General features: G+C 37.5%; 1 protein-coding gene across 10 annotated transcripts in view; it reads right to left on the bottom strand.

Moving 5' to 3' along the window:
• The window catches only part of SETD2 (SET domain containing 2, histone lysine methyltransferase), a 113,060-nt gene that overhangs the window by 17,992 nt on the left and 78,168 nt on the right, over window positions 1-16,900 (bottom strand). For 7 of the 10 annotated variants that reach the window (XM_073787862.1, XM_033864807.2, XM_073787859.1 and 4 more), the window contains 2 exons: window positions 12,853-13,036; window positions 5,661-6,330 (listed from right to left, as the gene is read on the bottom strand). In XM_073787862.1, coding sequence (XP_073643963.1) covers window positions 5,661-6,330; window positions 12,853-13,036 — 854 coding nt within the window. Of the gene's footprint in view, window positions 1-5,660; window positions 6,331-8,103; window positions 8,216-12,852; window positions 13,037-16,900 lie in introns of those variants that run through there. The other 3 variants (XR_012323985.1, XR_012323986.1, XM_073787863.1) reach the window with 1 other exon arrangement.

The raw sequence follows: 16,900 nt of genomic DNA on the forward strand, positions 1-16,900 counted from the left end.
GCAATAAAAAGTGAATCACATGAATATTTTGGTTTCCCAGCACATATAAAAGTCATGCTTCACTATAGTGGACTCTATTAAGTGTACAGTAACATTAGGTCTAAAAAACAATGTACATACCTTAATTTAAAAATGCTTTACTGCTTAAAAATGCTGACCATCCTCTGAGCCTTCAGAGAGTCATGTCTGTCTGCTGGTGGAGGGTCTGGCCTCGATGTTGATGGCTGCTGACTGGGTGGCTGTGGCAATTTCTTAAAATAAGACAATGAAGCTTTTGCCACACTGACTGACTCTTCCTTTCACCATTTCTCTAGAGTACGTGATGCTATTTGATAGCATTTTACCCACAGTAGAACTGCTTTCAAAATTGGAGTCAATCTTCTTAAACTTGCCTCTGCTTTATCAACTAAATATATGTAATATTCTAAATCCTCTGATATCATTTCAACAATCTTCACAGCCTCTTTACCAGGAGTAGATTCCATCTCAAGAAACTACTTTCTTTTTTGCTCATCCATAAGAAGTAACTCCTCATCCATTCAAGTTTTATCATGAGACTGTAGCAGTTCAGTCACATCTTCAGGCTCTGCTTCTAATTTTAGTTCACTTGCTATTTCTACGACATCTGCAATTACTTCCACCACTGAAGTCTTCAACCCCTCCAAGTTATCAATTAGAGTTGGAATCAACTATATCTTCTGGATAACTTGCTGCAGTTTCTACATGAGCACTTTCTGCTTCACCTTGCACTTTAATGTTGCAGAGATGGCTTCTTTCCTCCAACCTCATGAACCAACCTCTGCTAAGCTTCAAACTTTTCTTCTGCAGCTTTCTCCCCCATCTCAGCCTTCACAGAACTGAAGAGAGTTAGGGACCTGGTTCTGGATTAGGCTTTGGCTTAAGGGAATGTTGTGGCTGGTATGATCTTCTATCCAGACCACTAAAACTTTCTTCATATATATCAGCAATAAGGCTGATAAGACTATTTTGCTTTCTTATCAATTTCCTTCAAGAACTTTTCCTTTGCATTCATAATTTGGCTAACTGGCACAAGAGGCCTAGCTTTTGGCCTATCTCAGCTTTCAACTTGCTTTCCTCACTAAACGTCATCATTTCTAGGTTTTGATTTAAAGTGAGAGATGTATGACCCTTCCTTTCACTTGATATTTAAAGGCCATCGTAGGGTTATTAATTGGCTTAATTTTAATATTATTTTGTCTCAGGGAGTAGGGAGGCCCAAGGAGAGGGAGAGAGATCGGAAAATGGCCAGTCGGTGGAGCAGGCAGAACACAACACTTACCGATTAAGCTCGCTGGCTTATATGGGCTCAGTTCATGACACCCCAAAACAATTACAATTGTAATGTCAAAGATCACTGATCACAGCTCACCATAACAAATATAATAATAATGAAAAAGTCTGAAATAGTGCAAAAATTATCAATTTGTGACACAGAGACATGAAGTAAGCAAATGCTATTGGAAAAATGGCACCAACAGACTTAATTTGACACAGAGTTGCCACAAACCTTCAATGTGTAAAAAATGCAGTATCTGCAAAGCACAATGAGGTGTGCCTGTACTGTCACCTTAACTCATTTGGAAAAGGAAGGGCTTCACAATTATATCACACATTTTGAATGACAAACATTTCATATCCTGATTTTGAAAAAAAAAATTTAAAAGCTAGATCAAGATACTAGTTTTGAGAACAACTGTCAACAGGATGAAACATGTTATCTTCAGAGTGATCAAGAGGTTAAACACCCAGATCTACAATAGAAAAATGCTAATATTTTGGAGGGTAAAATTTCTTTGGCCTTCAGTGAAACTAGGTTCATGAAGAATTTATCTGACAAGATCACAGTTGTGTAAGGCTTATCATGGAGACACTCTAAAGGATTCAATTAATGTGTAGTAAAGCTGTGGTTTCTTTAGCATGAAAAGTCTGGCTACAAATGTTGGTTGTGAGATAACTTCTAAACTGAAATGGCATTACCCAGCTTGATCATTCCCTGTATTTACTAGATATGGCTCCAGACAAATTTTATCTGTTTCTAAAGTGCAAAGATATATTTAAAGGATAACAATTTATCAACAGGAAAGAATGTTACACATACTGAAAATAATTCCCAAAGGAAATGCAATGCCAAAAACATCTTAACAACATCACTGCAAAAAAAAAAAAAAAAAAAAAAAAAAAAAAACCCACAAAAAGCAAAACCTAAACAAACAAAAACACCCAAAATTGCAACATTCATTTGCAGATATAGTGTGTGAAACTCAAACTGTCAAAAAGTAAAGGGAAAATAAACATTTTCTAGGGTTCTGTAGTACCTACCCAAACTAGCTGACAATCATACGCCAAAGCCAAAACAATTAACAGCAATAAAAAGGGGAAACTGGTTTGCAGTCCCACTGAAATAATACAAAAGATGTACACATTTGTGAGATATATCCAAATAGCATGTGCCCGCAAAATTTATCCATTTACTGGAAGAAAGTCTGTTGGAGATTGGCTCTACCTACAAGGGACCTGAAATTATACAAAACATAAATCCAATCTAGAAATATCTTTAAAATGGGACTTCTAATGGGAATTTTAAGAGAGGGTCCTATATGTTATAGAGCGGAAAACATAATTGTTCTGCTCCCACTTCTAAAGGGAAAAAAACAGCTATTACTTTATATCTGAGTCACTTCACTTATGTGAACAATTTAAAGTCTAAGCACTCAAATTTTTTGAGATGTAATTTAGTGTAACTTTTTAAGAATAGGTCACTCTAATGTCACAAGACCACTATAAAGCACATGGCCTCAGTTAAAACGGAGCTTGTATGTCTAATAAGCAGCTGTGGCAAAAAATTAAAGCCACCTTCTGATAACACAACTGCTCCAAATTTCAAAGATACTGCATATGTACACATACTCACAAATTTTTATTATACCATATCACATACTACTTCATTGTCAAGGTTATTATACCTCAGCTCATGTTGGTATGGTTGATATTTGATTTGAACAACACAGGCCTCAACATAGACCAGATAGATGACCTTGATCAGCTGTAATTCACAGCCCACTAATGTCAATACTCTCAGTATTAAGGTAACTAAGTAAGAACTATAATTAAACCTTCAAGGTATATGGTGCTTTAAATTTATCATTACTAATATCCATTATCTCATACAAACCTCAACCACTCTGAGGCATTCTGCTCATTTAATAAATGAGAAAACTAAAACTGAAGAATCTAAGTGCCTGTCTCCAGGACACACAGTAAGTGACAGACTAGGACTTAAAATACACACGCTAACAACATGGTCTATGCTTCTCATTACCCAGAGTCGAACATCATCTCTGATCAACTAATCTCATAAAGAGAAGGATAGTCTAAACCATCTTAGTCCATTTATCAACTACTCTAGCACACGAAAAGCAGATTAGGGAGTCAATAAATGACTCCTTGGTAGGAACAGACTGAAAACTGGAAATAAAATTGTAATACTTGGGCTTCCCTGGTGGCTCAGTGGTTGAGAGTCCGCCTGCCGATGCAGGGGACATGGGTTCGTGCCCCGGTCCTGGAGGATCCCACATGCCACAGAGCGGCTGGGCCGGTGAGCCATGGGCGCTGAGCCTGCGCATCCGGAGCCTGTGCTCCGCAACGGAAGAGGCCACAACAGTGAGAGGCCCGTGTACCGCAAAAAAAAAAAAAAAAAAAAAAAATTGTAATACTTGAGTCTTAAGGCTATGACTAAACCCTAGAGAAATCTTTTGCTCAATGGGATGGAAAAATAAATTCTATTTTAGAAGAACAACCATAAGATCACTGAGCTCTCTACTAAAGAGTCTTTAATTCTGTAGGAGGCAGAATTATGCATAACAAACACCACCACCAACAACAATAAAAAGCTAAGAAAATTGATAGCCAATAACCAATAATGCCCATTTTCTTACCTGCTGTATTTAGCCCTATAACATTAATTTTAAGCCAAAAATGAAAGGAAAAACACACACACAAAAAAACTAAGTATAAGAATGTTCAGTGCAGTATTATTTATAATTATGAAAAAGAACTTTCAATTTAAACAACTACCCCAGGAAAATGGATAAACAGCGACCTTATAAGCAAATGTGGTATTATACAGACGTTAAAATGTGTATGTGGGGCTTCCCTGGTGGCGCAGTGGTTGAGAGTCCACCTGCCGATGCAGGGGACACGGGTTCGTGCCCTGGTCCGGGAAGATCCCACATGCCGCGGAGCGGCTAGGCCCGTGAGCCATGGCCACTGAGCCTGCGTGTCCGGAGCCTGTGCTCCGCAACGGGGGAGGCCACGACAGTGAGAGGCCCACGCACCGCCAAAAAAAAAAAAAAAAAGTGTATGTATGCATATATATATATATATATATATATATATATATATACACACACACACACACACACACATATAAAAATACAGAGTAATTTGGAGAAATGGTTAAGAATCATGTTACACAGAAAAACATGGGACAAAAAAACTTCCAAGTCTTCAAAATTACAAATTCATAAAATATATAAACATGTAAAGAGATCATAAAAAATGAAGGGAGGGGCTTCCCTGGTGGCACAGTGGTTGGGAATCTGCCTGCCAATGCAGGGGACATGGGTTCGAGCCCTGGTCTGGGAAGATCCCACATGCCGCGAAGCAACTAGGCCCGTGAGCCACAACTACTGAGCCTGCGCGTCTGGAGCTTGTGCTCCACAAGAAGAGAGGCCACGACAGTGAGAGGCCCACGCACCGCGATGAAGAGTGGCCCCCGCTCACCGCAACTAGAGAAAGCCCACGCACAGAAATGAAGACCCAACACAGCCAAAAATAAATAAATAAATAAAATTTTTTTAAAAAAATGAAGGCACTTAAAACAGTTAACATTTTCAGAATTAAAGCAGGATACTTTGTCACGGCCTTTTGGACAAAATTTTGATACAGCTTCATAACAAAAATACAAACAGAAGTAAAAATCACTTCTGTTACCTCAATACTAAGTAATGTGTACAGGAAACATCTTTGGGAGTCTCTGCCATCCACAATAATTCACCTTTAAGGGGTGACAAGGAATGATGGGAGAGACATAGGAATGTGGTGAAGACGATGCCTTAAAGAGTCTTTTTTTTTTTTTTAATGTATTGGTTTTATAAAAAAGAAAAGAAATTTGATTTAAAACCACAAAAATACACTTCAAAAGTTATTCTCTCTCTCTCTCTCGCTGATCACTTGCTTTTGGGGAAGCCAGCTGGCATGTTGTAAGCAGCGCTATTGAGAGTGGTAAGGAACCAAGGACAGCTAACAACCATGTGAGTGAGCTTGAAAGTAAACCTTCCATCCCCTGTCTAGTCTTCAGATGACTGCAACCCTGCTTAATAGTTTGACTGTAATTTCATGACTCTGAGCCAGAACCACCCAGCCAAACTGCTTCTGAATTCCTGACCCACAGAAACTATGAGATAATAATTACTTACTGTTTTAAACTGCTAAGTGATTTGTGACACAATAGATAACTAGTATATATAAAATTAGCCAATATGTAAAAGTGATCAATGGCAGGACTTCCCCCTCACATCAGATTTGACATCCCATAAACAGACAGTAAAACAGACAAAAGTATTTCCAAAATTAGTTACCTGTACAATTGGTGGAGTTGTCTGTGAGTAGGGTGATGTCACACCATAAACAGTTGGACAAGCCTGTCCTTGATAATATATGGTTGCTTGAGACTGTGCAGGAGAGTACTGCTGCTGTACACTCACGGACTGTTGGTTTGAATCCCAAACACCGTAATTCTGTCCCTGGACTGGGCCTGGGGCTGGCACTGGCAAGACGGTGACACTAGAGTCTTGGTGTACCACACCATCACTTTGGGCCACATACTGTGAACTGGAAACTTCCACAGGGGCTGCCACATGTGGCACCACTGGCACAGGTGGAGGGGCAGCAAGGGGTTCTGTAGAATGTCCCACCAAGGGCTGAGAATGATCATAAGGAGCAGGAGAACACACAGGATCCATGCTGGGTGTGGGGAGGAGCACCTTTCCAGCATTAGGATTGCTGGGATCCACATAGGCCTGCATGGGGTAACCTGGTGGGTAGCCAGCAAAGGGGTGATGAGGGGCACTGTAGCCAAGAGAGTCATAGGGCAGTGGAGACGTCATTCCCAGGTTCTGCATCTGCTGCTGTTGTTTTTGAGCCTCCCGCTGAGCTACCTCCTGCTCAAACAACTTTCGACGCTCTTCTGTAGAAAGTTTATTGCGATCTTTAATTCGTACTTTCTTTTTAGAAGTTGGTGTATCATATCTAGAAAGAAAACAATAAGAGCACCACAAAAAGTTTTTCCCTAAATCAGAGACATAACCAAAGCACTAATAAATGTTATGCCACTCGATACTAAACCATTAACCACACCAACTCCAATTTGGCACAGGCTGAAAATCATACTCAAAATTACTTAAGGAGTTTTGCAGATAGGAGAGAACCTCAAGGAAATAGACACTTAGATGGAAATAATAACTTTATCCTTATCCTCAGCTTCTAGAACTTCAAACTAAAGATACATGTAGTATCCTAAATAGATTCTTCTTTATAGTTAAGTTCTGTAGTTCTGTAACTACAAATTCTGAAATTAAAACAAAAACCCAAATACACTAATAAAAGCTACAGAATTTGATGTATGTCTGACCACACCCATTAATATCAACACAGGTTAGTTAAGTGAAAGACAAGCATGTACACATAAAAGTATGGGGGGTTATATTCACATACTCTTCTTTGTGCAGTACCAAGTATAATATCATATTGCTAAACCTAATATCCTGTGATAGTTTTGACAAGTATCCCCAGTAAGCCCCCAAGAAACCATCAGCTCTAACATTCACAAGAGAACTGAGAACTTAAAAGATTCTTTTGTGAAGTTCTATGGACTGAATCGAACTTTTGATAAAGGCTCTTGGCAAAAATGAAAAATGACAACTAATTTCAAGACGTTTCATTGCAAAGAAACATCTAATAATAGATTCATGGATAAGGGTACAGCATTTATCCAAACAACAAAAAATATATGGTCTAAAAACCTCTTAGCTGAAAACTTCCTTTAAAGTGTTAGTGGGGTGGTAGTACCCTTAGCTGCCTGGCAGAAACAAATGCAAACAGTCTATAGAAGAGAGCACCTTAAATCCAGGCCTCAATGAATTCCTACAGATTAAGTTCTAAGGAACAGGAGTTCATTAGACAATAAAATTAATCTTGCCATTTGTAACAACATGGATGGACCTATAGGGTATTATGCTGAGAAAAATAAGTAAGACAAAGAAAGATAAATACTGTACGATTTCACTTGTATGTGGTATCTAAAAAACAAAACAAATGAACAAATAAAACAAACAGAGTTACAGATACAGAGAACAAACAGCTGGTTGCCAGAGGGGAGAGGGGAAGAAAGAAACAGGTAAGGGAGATTAAGAGGTACAAAAATTCAGTTGCAAAATAAATGAATCACACGGTATGAAATGTACAGTGTGGGGAATATAGTAAAAAACTATGTAATATCTTTGTAAGGTGACATACTGTAATTCGACTTACTGTGGTGATCATTTTGGTATAGAAATATCAAATTACTATGCTGTGTAACAGGAACTAACAATGCTGTAGGTCGATTATACTTCAAAAACACTCACAGAAACAAACTCATAAAAGATAAACATGTACTAGGAATATAATGTACCACATGATACATATATAATGAACACTGCTGTATGTTCTATATGAAAGTTAAGAGAGTAAATCCTAAGAGTTCTCATCACAAGGAAAGGTATTTTCCCCTATTTCTATAATTTTGTATCTACATGAGATGATGGATGTTCACTAAACTTATTGTGATGATCATTTCATGATGTATGTAAGTCAAATCATATGCTTAACATCTTAAACTTATACTGTGCTGTATGTCAATTATATCTCACCGAAAGCAAAAAAAAAGGTATATAATTATAAAATTATAAAATACACACACACACAAGTGAGAGGAAGAGACATATAAAGACGGCTGATGCTGGAATTATCACACACAAAATATTAGAGATGTTTAATATGTTTAATATGATAAAAGAGGCTATTAAAAATATGCCTAAGGAACAGGACCATAAAATACTATCAGGCAGATTTGAATAAGAACCCCATGAAGCATCTAAAAAGGAAAAAGAATGAAAATTAAAACTCAATTATCATTTGAAATTGCACATACGTGGCAAAATTCTACTTAAATATCCAAGAGAAACTTTTGCACATGTACACCAAAATAAGATAACAGCACTATACATAATAGAAAAAGTTTTATAACAAAACATTATACAGTAATAAAAATAAACTGATACTATTATGAATAAATCTTAGTAAATAAATATCAAGTCAAAACAAAGTACTATCAAATTAAATGCAAAATAATAGCCTTTTCATACAGTTAAAACTAACATATTTTTAAGAAATATATATTAGATGACATAAAACTATATTTAAAAAAAGGCAGGCCAGGGTACAATGAACAACAGAATCCAACAGATACTACTTGCTATCACAAGTAGTAAAGACAGGGGACGGTGCAGAAATAAGTGACATAGCAAGATTTATATAATTGTTAAGATCCTGACTTTTGTGCTGGGACCTCCAGGGCTCATTACATTATAGTAAATGTATGGAGAAAAGGTCCAGGGATAGAAATAAGTGTCATGAACCAAGAAATAACCTAATATTCAATTCAATTCAGTGCCCATAAGAGCCATGGTATGGTTAAGCAAGAGACTAGATCTGAAGAGAATTAGTAACTTGGAAGATGATCTTCAAATTTAAAAAGTTCGATGAATTTCAACCAGGTTGAAAAAAAAAAAAGAAATCCTCATATAAACACAGGGAAACGATAATGCGGAACACCAAATACAAAGAGAACTTCTTAAAAGCAGGCCAAGAGAAAAGCCAGGTTACTTAACAAAGAATAGCAACCAACAAGTTTCGTAAAATCAATAAGGAAAGTCAGAAGAATGAAGAATAACAGCTTCAAAGTATTCAGAAAAACTGTCAACCCAAAAGAACTTCCTTTCAAAAATGAGAATAAATGTTCACATAAAGACTTGTTCATTCACAAGAGTCATCTGGAAACAATCCAAACACCTATCAACTAATGAATTTATAAACAAACTATAGTATATCTATACAATGGACTACTACTAAGCACTAAAAGAGAACTGAGATGCATAATAACATGGATGAATATCTCAAATATAATATGCTAAGTGAAAGAAGACAGAATATATTTTAATATGATACCATATATAATGACATTGTGGAAAAGACAAAACCAAGTCAGAAAGGAGATCAGTGGTGGCCAGGGACTAGGAGTAGAAGAAGGGGACGCACTACAAAGGGGTAAGAGATAATTTTATGAGGTGATGAAATGTTCTATTGGGTTGGCCCAAAAGTTCGTTTGGATTTTTCCGTAAGATGTTATGGAAAAACCCGAATGAACTTTTTGGCCAATCCAATATATAACCTCTGTGGTTGTAGTTACAGAACTGTATGCATCTGACAAAACTCAATGAACACTACACTTAAAATCATGAATTTTACTGTAAGCAATTTATACTTGCTGGTTAAATAAAGCTGATTTTTAAAATTGAGGGTGAGCAATGCAAACAAAACATGAAAAACACTTTTTAGACAAAAACTGAAATATTATGAAGAGAAACTCACTAAAAGAAACCATTTAGGGACTTCCCTGGTGGCGCAGCGGTTAAGAATCTGCCTGCCAATGCAGGGGACATGGGTTCGATCCCTGGTCTGGGAAGATCCCACATGCCAGGGAGCAACTAAGCCCGAGCACCACAACTACTGAGCCTGAGCTCTAGAGCCTGCGAGCCACAACTACTGAAGCCCACGCACCTAGAGCAGGTGCTCCGCAACAAGAGAAGCCACCTCAATGAGAAGCCCACGCACCGCAACGAAGAGGAGCCCCCTCTTGCCGCAACTAGAGAAAGCCTGCACGCAGCAACAAAGACCCAACGCAGCCAAAAATAAATAAATAAACAATAATTTAAAAAAAGAAACCATTTAAAGGGGTCTGAGATAAGAAAGAAGAGAAACTAGTAAATGTAAACAAACTAAAAACATCAGTTGGTCTACATAAAAAAATTAACAATAACTGATGGGAGGAGAGAGGAGGAATTATAATACTGGACAATAATACCATGTAAATTGGGAAGGCTAAATGGTCAGAGTAAGTACTTATGTTGTTCAGGATACTGATTAGCTTCAAATTTTATTAAATTGGAACAACCAGTTAAAGAATTAAAGAGTTGCCATAAAAGATTAAAAAAGACAAAAACAAAACCACCCAATCAGCTATAAGCTATTTATTAGACACAGAAAAGTTGAAAGTAAAAGGAAGGAAGAGGCTTCCTGGGACAGGACTTGCCCCCTATCCTCTGCTTTAGCTCCTCTCTGAAGTACCTAGACAACAGTATTTGATGCACATTTCCTGAGTTGTTTTACAGATGTGAAAACCCCCACCAAATGGAAGATATTAACTACTTAAAGACCAGGAGCACATAGCCCCAGGCCTTCTTAAGCCTAAGGACTGATAATATTAACCCCTGTTACCTTACCCTCACCTGGCTTTTAAAAATGCTTTGTGGAAACCCTTCAGGGAGCTTGGGGTTTTTTTTAGAGCATGAGCCACCCATCTTCTTGCATGGCCCTGTGATAAACCTTTCCCTGCTCCAAAAAATAAAAAATAAAATAAAATAAAAGGAAGAAAGATATACCAGTTAAATCCTACTAAAAGGAAGATAAGCATATTTCTATGAATATCAAACAAAAGAGACTATAAAGCAAGCTTCAATAAAATTCTAAGAACTGTTATCATACAGATCAATTAATGACAAATTGAAAATTTAACAAAAAGAAATTTAAACACATTGTATATCCTAATAGTATTTAGAACTAGATTATGAAGCTGCATTAACAAGAGTAGTTCAAGCAGTCTTACAGTTCTTAAACACTTCTATCAGAAGAGAAAAATTAATGAGCTAAGAATCCCAATTGTTCCAGTTAAGAAATTAAAAAAACAATATAACAAGCCTAAAAAAGTGGAAGGAAACAAAATATGAGTAGAAATCAATTACCAAGATAAAAAATGCTATCATTCTGTGATTTGCATTGGAGGTATTGCTAGCAAAGTAACATGAACAAGGCATAAGAATTAGAAAGGAAAACCAAAACAAATTCATATGATATGGACTGTTGACAATGACAAAAAAAGGAGACAGTGGGGCAAAATAAAAATCCTATACTCTTGAAATTAATACAAGTTTTGTAATGGTTAACAAAAATAGGATCAATATACAAAGGTGAATTGCATATCAAAACACCAAAACCAAACTGAATATGTAACAGAAGTTAGGGTTCTCAGAAATAAATACACCAAAAGATAAACAAGTTTTTCTGGAGAAAACTATTAACAAAGACATTAATGAAAAACTTTATCTTCATTAAAAATATTAAAGAAGACCTAACTAGATAGAGAATATTCAACTACTCAAAGCAGATTCTAAGGAAGAATAAATCTGAGAAAAGACAGGGCATCCCAGAAGATCAAGTAGGGATTTGCCCTACTTGCTATCAAGACTTAAATATAAGATAGTCATGAGGAGCCCAGAAACAGATCCTCCCATATGTGAAAACCTGTTGGAAAGAGGCAGCACTGCAGATCAGTGCAGAAAGGAGGAGCGTTCAAGTAGTAAATGATGCTGGGACAACTGGGTGTTCACCTAGAAAGAAATGAAACCAGATTCCTACCTTAAAATATATACAAAAATTAATTCCCAATGGATTAAGGACTTAAATCTTGCTAAAACAAAATGTATATACACACACACACACACAAAGTCATCTCAAGAGTTGGGAAGAATTTCTTAAAACACTGTAAACACTAACCATAAAGGAAACAGACAATATATACGATATATTCAATTACACCATAATTAATAAATTCTGTGTATTGAAAGATACAGAAAGAGTCAAAATACAAGTCATAAACTGGGAAAAATACTTGCAAAATTATATTTAGAATATAAAAAAAGAACACCTAGAGCTTAAAAAGACAAAATTTAATAAATGAACACCACATATAAAAAGACACTTCACAGAAGAGTAAATAGGAATGGTCAATAAACATATGGCAAAATGTTCAATCTATTTAGTAATGAGAGAAATGTAAATTAAAATCATGATGAATTACTATTACATACCCAGAGAACCCAAAATTAAAAATTCTGACAACTGCATTACATGACTGCTATATCTCAATTTTTTTTTTAAGTATATTTAATTTAAAAAGAACTTCTCGGGAACAAATGTTTTCTAGTGCCCAGCAGGTGATTATGTGGCCTGTTTTTCTACCAGCATCACAAGACAGCCTCTGACACAGGGATCAAACAACATTTTGAACTGGTATGGTGTAAGATTCACTAGAAAACATAGGGTTATCTCCCATCAACCCCCATTCCCCTTTAAAGAACAAATCTCTGGCTCCTCAAATAGCATTTAAACGTTATGAAGTAGAAGCCATTCGAGTACCAAAAATCTATTCGTCTTCACAGCTATTACTACTGTCAAAAGAGACTCTCAATAGTTATGAGTAGAGTTTCCTTTTATACTCACTCACAAGAGAATACATTTATTACAAAAGCACTTGTTGCCCCCAAATCAGAAGTGTATCACTTGGGTACTTTTTGACTTGCTCAGAAAAGAGAGTAACTCACATAGGCCACTTACCTGTCATCTGGCCTTTTTGTTCCCCGCTCATAGGCGGAAGAAGGTGGTGAGAGGGAGCCCCTTCGTTTCCTTTTCTCTTTATTTTGAGTTTGTTTGTCTGGGTCTCTCTCTCTTGACCTGTTAGGAGTCTTTGGGGCAACTGTTTGATCTCTGAAGCCAACAGCATCCCTTCCTCGTTCGGTTACTAGGGGAAAAGGTTTTTAAAAAAATTTACTTGGTAGACTTTTCTCCATCATGATAGTATACCAACTGTATAATAAAATTTCTATCCAACAAACAGATCTATGGACTCCTCCTTCATATACCCAGTCCCAAATTTGGACGAGACATAAGGTCTTATATGCTTGTGTGCTCTACTTCCTAAAAGTCTCTTCCATGACTGCCCTTTTCTACCTTTTCCCACCAAAGTCTCAGTCCAAGCTTTCATCATTTCTAACTAGTTCTGTGGAACACATGCATGCAAAATGTTTCTGATACCTTTAGTAAGGCAGTCTGCTTGTCAGTTCAAAATGTAAAAGCCTTCCCCTGCCCTTATAACTCTACATATTTACAACTGGTAGAAAAACAGCCTGGCATGCTAAACATAAAAACCTCAATAGAAAAATCTCTTTAATTAAAAAAAAAATTAGACAACTTTTTATGAACTACAATTTCAAAAGAAAAATATTTCAAACACAGGTGAAACAGGTGGTAACTCAGTAAGTTATCAAAACCAGAGAGCTACATCTTCAAAAAAAGAACGCCAGCTTCCTATTCAAAGATGGAAGCTGGGGGCTTCCCTGATGGCACAGTGGTTAAGAATCCACCTGCCAATGCAGGGGACACGGGTTTGAGCCCTGGTCTGGGAGGATCCCCCATGCCGCAGAGCAACTAAGCCCGTGCACCACAACTACTGAGCCTGCGCTCTAGAACTCGCAAGCCACAACTACTGAAGCCTGTGTACCTAGAGCCCGTGCTCCGCAACAAGAGAAGCCACCACAGTGAGAAGCCCGCACACCGCAACGAAGAGTAGCCCCTGCTCACCACAACTAGAGAAAGCCCGTGCACAGCTACAAAGACCCAACGCAGCCAAAAATAAAATAAATTAAAAAAAAAAAAAAGATGGAAGCTAACCTTCTTCACTCAGTCTCTTTACCTAGAATGGTTCTCACCCAATTCCATTGCCACTGCTCCCAAAGCTGCCCTAAGTACTACTTTTCACTGATCACACCACCTAGTCTTTCATTTTCCTAAGTAGTCTAGATCCCACCAATGAACATTTCAATATAAACTGACTAGTATTATATGCTGTTGCTTTGTGTATGTTAGTACTGTTACCTACTAATCATATTGCTCTCTTCATAAGGAGAGAATTTCTTATAAAATATCTCTCATAGCGCAAAGCGGATTCTTGATAAACATTGTTTTTTCTTTTCTCATCTCAGAAAAATGTGCTATCAGTTGTTTTTTCCCCCAGCAGTAGGATCAGGTTTACATATACCATTCTCACAGTTCTTTTAGCTGGCCAAAAACTCCATTTATTTACAAAAAAGTTACTAATCTACAGCCATGTATGAGTATTTGTCAGTGAGAAGCTAACAGAACTAACTCATCTAATACCACATGCTGGCAGAAAATACCATACAATTAAAACAACTGTTCAGCTCAGAAGGTATTAGCACAACATCTTTTTGTGAAGTATTATTATCTAGTTTCATCTGGATCTGCCCATGACTCTCTATTTCCTCCTTCAAACCCAGGTTCCTTACCCTGGTGTTAATTTCCTTAAAATGTGGCTATTTCTTCACTATATATTGGTAAAACAAGAAAAGGAATCATACCAACAGCATATTCTGACTCTGCATCTTAGAATATGTGAGGCAGAGAAATCATCTTATATATTCAGGCTGATTTTCTCATATTTTAAAACGTGGATAAAGCTAGACTGCATATTTCCCAAAGTATTTCACAATCCTTATGAATTTTAAAAGTTCTAAGATTTTTAATCGCTTGACATTGAGTAGTAACATAGCAAGTCAGGTTTGCATTACAAGCATTTCTCTAATCTAAAAGCCTGATACTGAGATGGAGGCGGGGTTCCCCACATGTGAGGATGAGACTGAAGTTGGCACACAAAAGGCTGCTCCCTGAAAAGATTATAATTGTCCACTACAGACCATGTCCTGCTTCTCTCAGAGGGCCATACCAGACTAGATATTTACAAAACAATGGTGGCAGGGTGGGGTGGGAGGACCTTCATAGGTATTGAAACTTCACCTGTCTTGCTAATGTTTTCAACTCAGTGGGCCCAGAGAAGCCAGCCTCTGATGATCAACTCTATAGTGGTGCTGCTGATACTGCCAACCAGTACTACTCAATCCAGCTTTCTTTCTTATGGGAAGAAATCTTTGCAGCCCTAAGTAGGATGTCTGGCTATGAAGAGACTAAACCAGTAGAACTAAAAATATCCAAAAGATACAAAAGTGATGTAAAGGATACTTTACAGGGCTTTAACCAATAAGATTATTTAACCAATAAGATTTAAGATTACAAAATGTTCTTCATGCCAAAAATAAAGAAAAAGACCAAAAACATGATCACACTGGCTCCTTTACTCTATTTATACTGGGTCACTGCTGGAGGGGCACAAGAGACTAACAAGAGCCACCATAATTTATACCATTGCTTTAATCTCTAAAGTATGTTGGAAACACAGCTAAGCGGTAAAGCCCAGAAACCATACTGCAATGGTCTCCCTATTATCTGTTCTGTAATAATGATTCTTAACCTTGTGAGGGGTCACTGATTCCTTGAGAATCTGATGAAAGTTTTGAATTTTCCCCAGTAAAATGAACGTATACCAAGGACTTTGCATATAAACATCTACAGGTAAAAACTTACACACACCTAAGGAGTATAGGTTTAAGAATGTCTGCTCTAGGGCTTCCCTGGTGGCGCAGTGGTTGAGAGTCCACCTGCCGATGCAGGGGACACGGGTTCATGCCCTGGTCCGGGAAGATCCCACATGCTGCGGAGCGGCTAGGCCCGTGAGCCACGGCTGCTGAGCCTGAGCGTCCGGAGCCTGTGCTCCGCAACGGGAGAGGCCACAACAGTGAGAGGCCCGCGTACGGCCAAAAAAAAGAATGTCTGCTCTAGAGGAAGAAATGAATGGAAGAAAAGCTACTAGAAGGCCATGACTTCAAGGAAAGAAACAACACAGGGAGTATAAAGGGACATCTCCTTTGACAAAAAATCACTAAGAATAAAAATGCACAGATCCACCTCCTAGAGCAATGAAAATAAAAATAAAAATTAACAAATGGGACCTAATTCAACTTAAAAGCTTTTGCACAGCAAAGGAAACTACAAAGAAGATGAAAAGACAACCCTCAGAATGGGAGAAAATATTTGCAAACAAAGTGATAGATAAGGGATTAATCTCCAAAATATACAAACAGCTTGTGCAGCTCAGTATCAAAAAAACAAACAACCCAAACAAAACATGGGTGGAAAATCTAAATAGACATTTCTCCAAAGAAGACATACAGATGGCCAAAAGGCACATGAAAAGATACTCAACATCACTAATTATGAGAAAAATGCAAATCAAACTACAATGAGGTATCACCTTACACTGGTCAGAATGGCCATCATCAAAAAATCTACAAACAATAAACGCTACAGAGGGTGTGGAGAAAAGGGAACCCTGCTACACTGCTGGTGGAACTGTAAACTGGTATAGCCCCTATGGAGAACAGTACTATGGAGGTTCCTTAAAAAACTAAAAATAGAGCTACCATATGATCCAGCAATCCCACTCATGGGCATATATCCAGAGACAACTGTGATTTGAAAAGATACATGCACCCCAATGTTCACTGCAGTACTATTTACAAGAGCCAGGACAGGGAAGCAACCTAAATGTCCATCAACAGGGGAATGGATAAAGAAGATATGGTACATATATACAGTGGAATATTAGCCATAAAAAAGAATGAAATGATGCCATTTGCAGTAACATGATAGACCTAGAGATTGTCATACTGAGTGAAGTCAGACAGAGAAAGAC

The sequence above is a fragment of the Tursiops truncatus genome, chromosome 10 (assembly GCF_011762595.2).
Source record: "Tursiops truncatus isolate mTurTru1 chromosome 10, mTurTru1.mat.Y, whole genome shotgun sequence".
NCBI lineage: Eukaryota > Metazoa > Chordata > Mammalia > Artiodactyla > Delphinidae > Tursiops > Tursiops truncatus.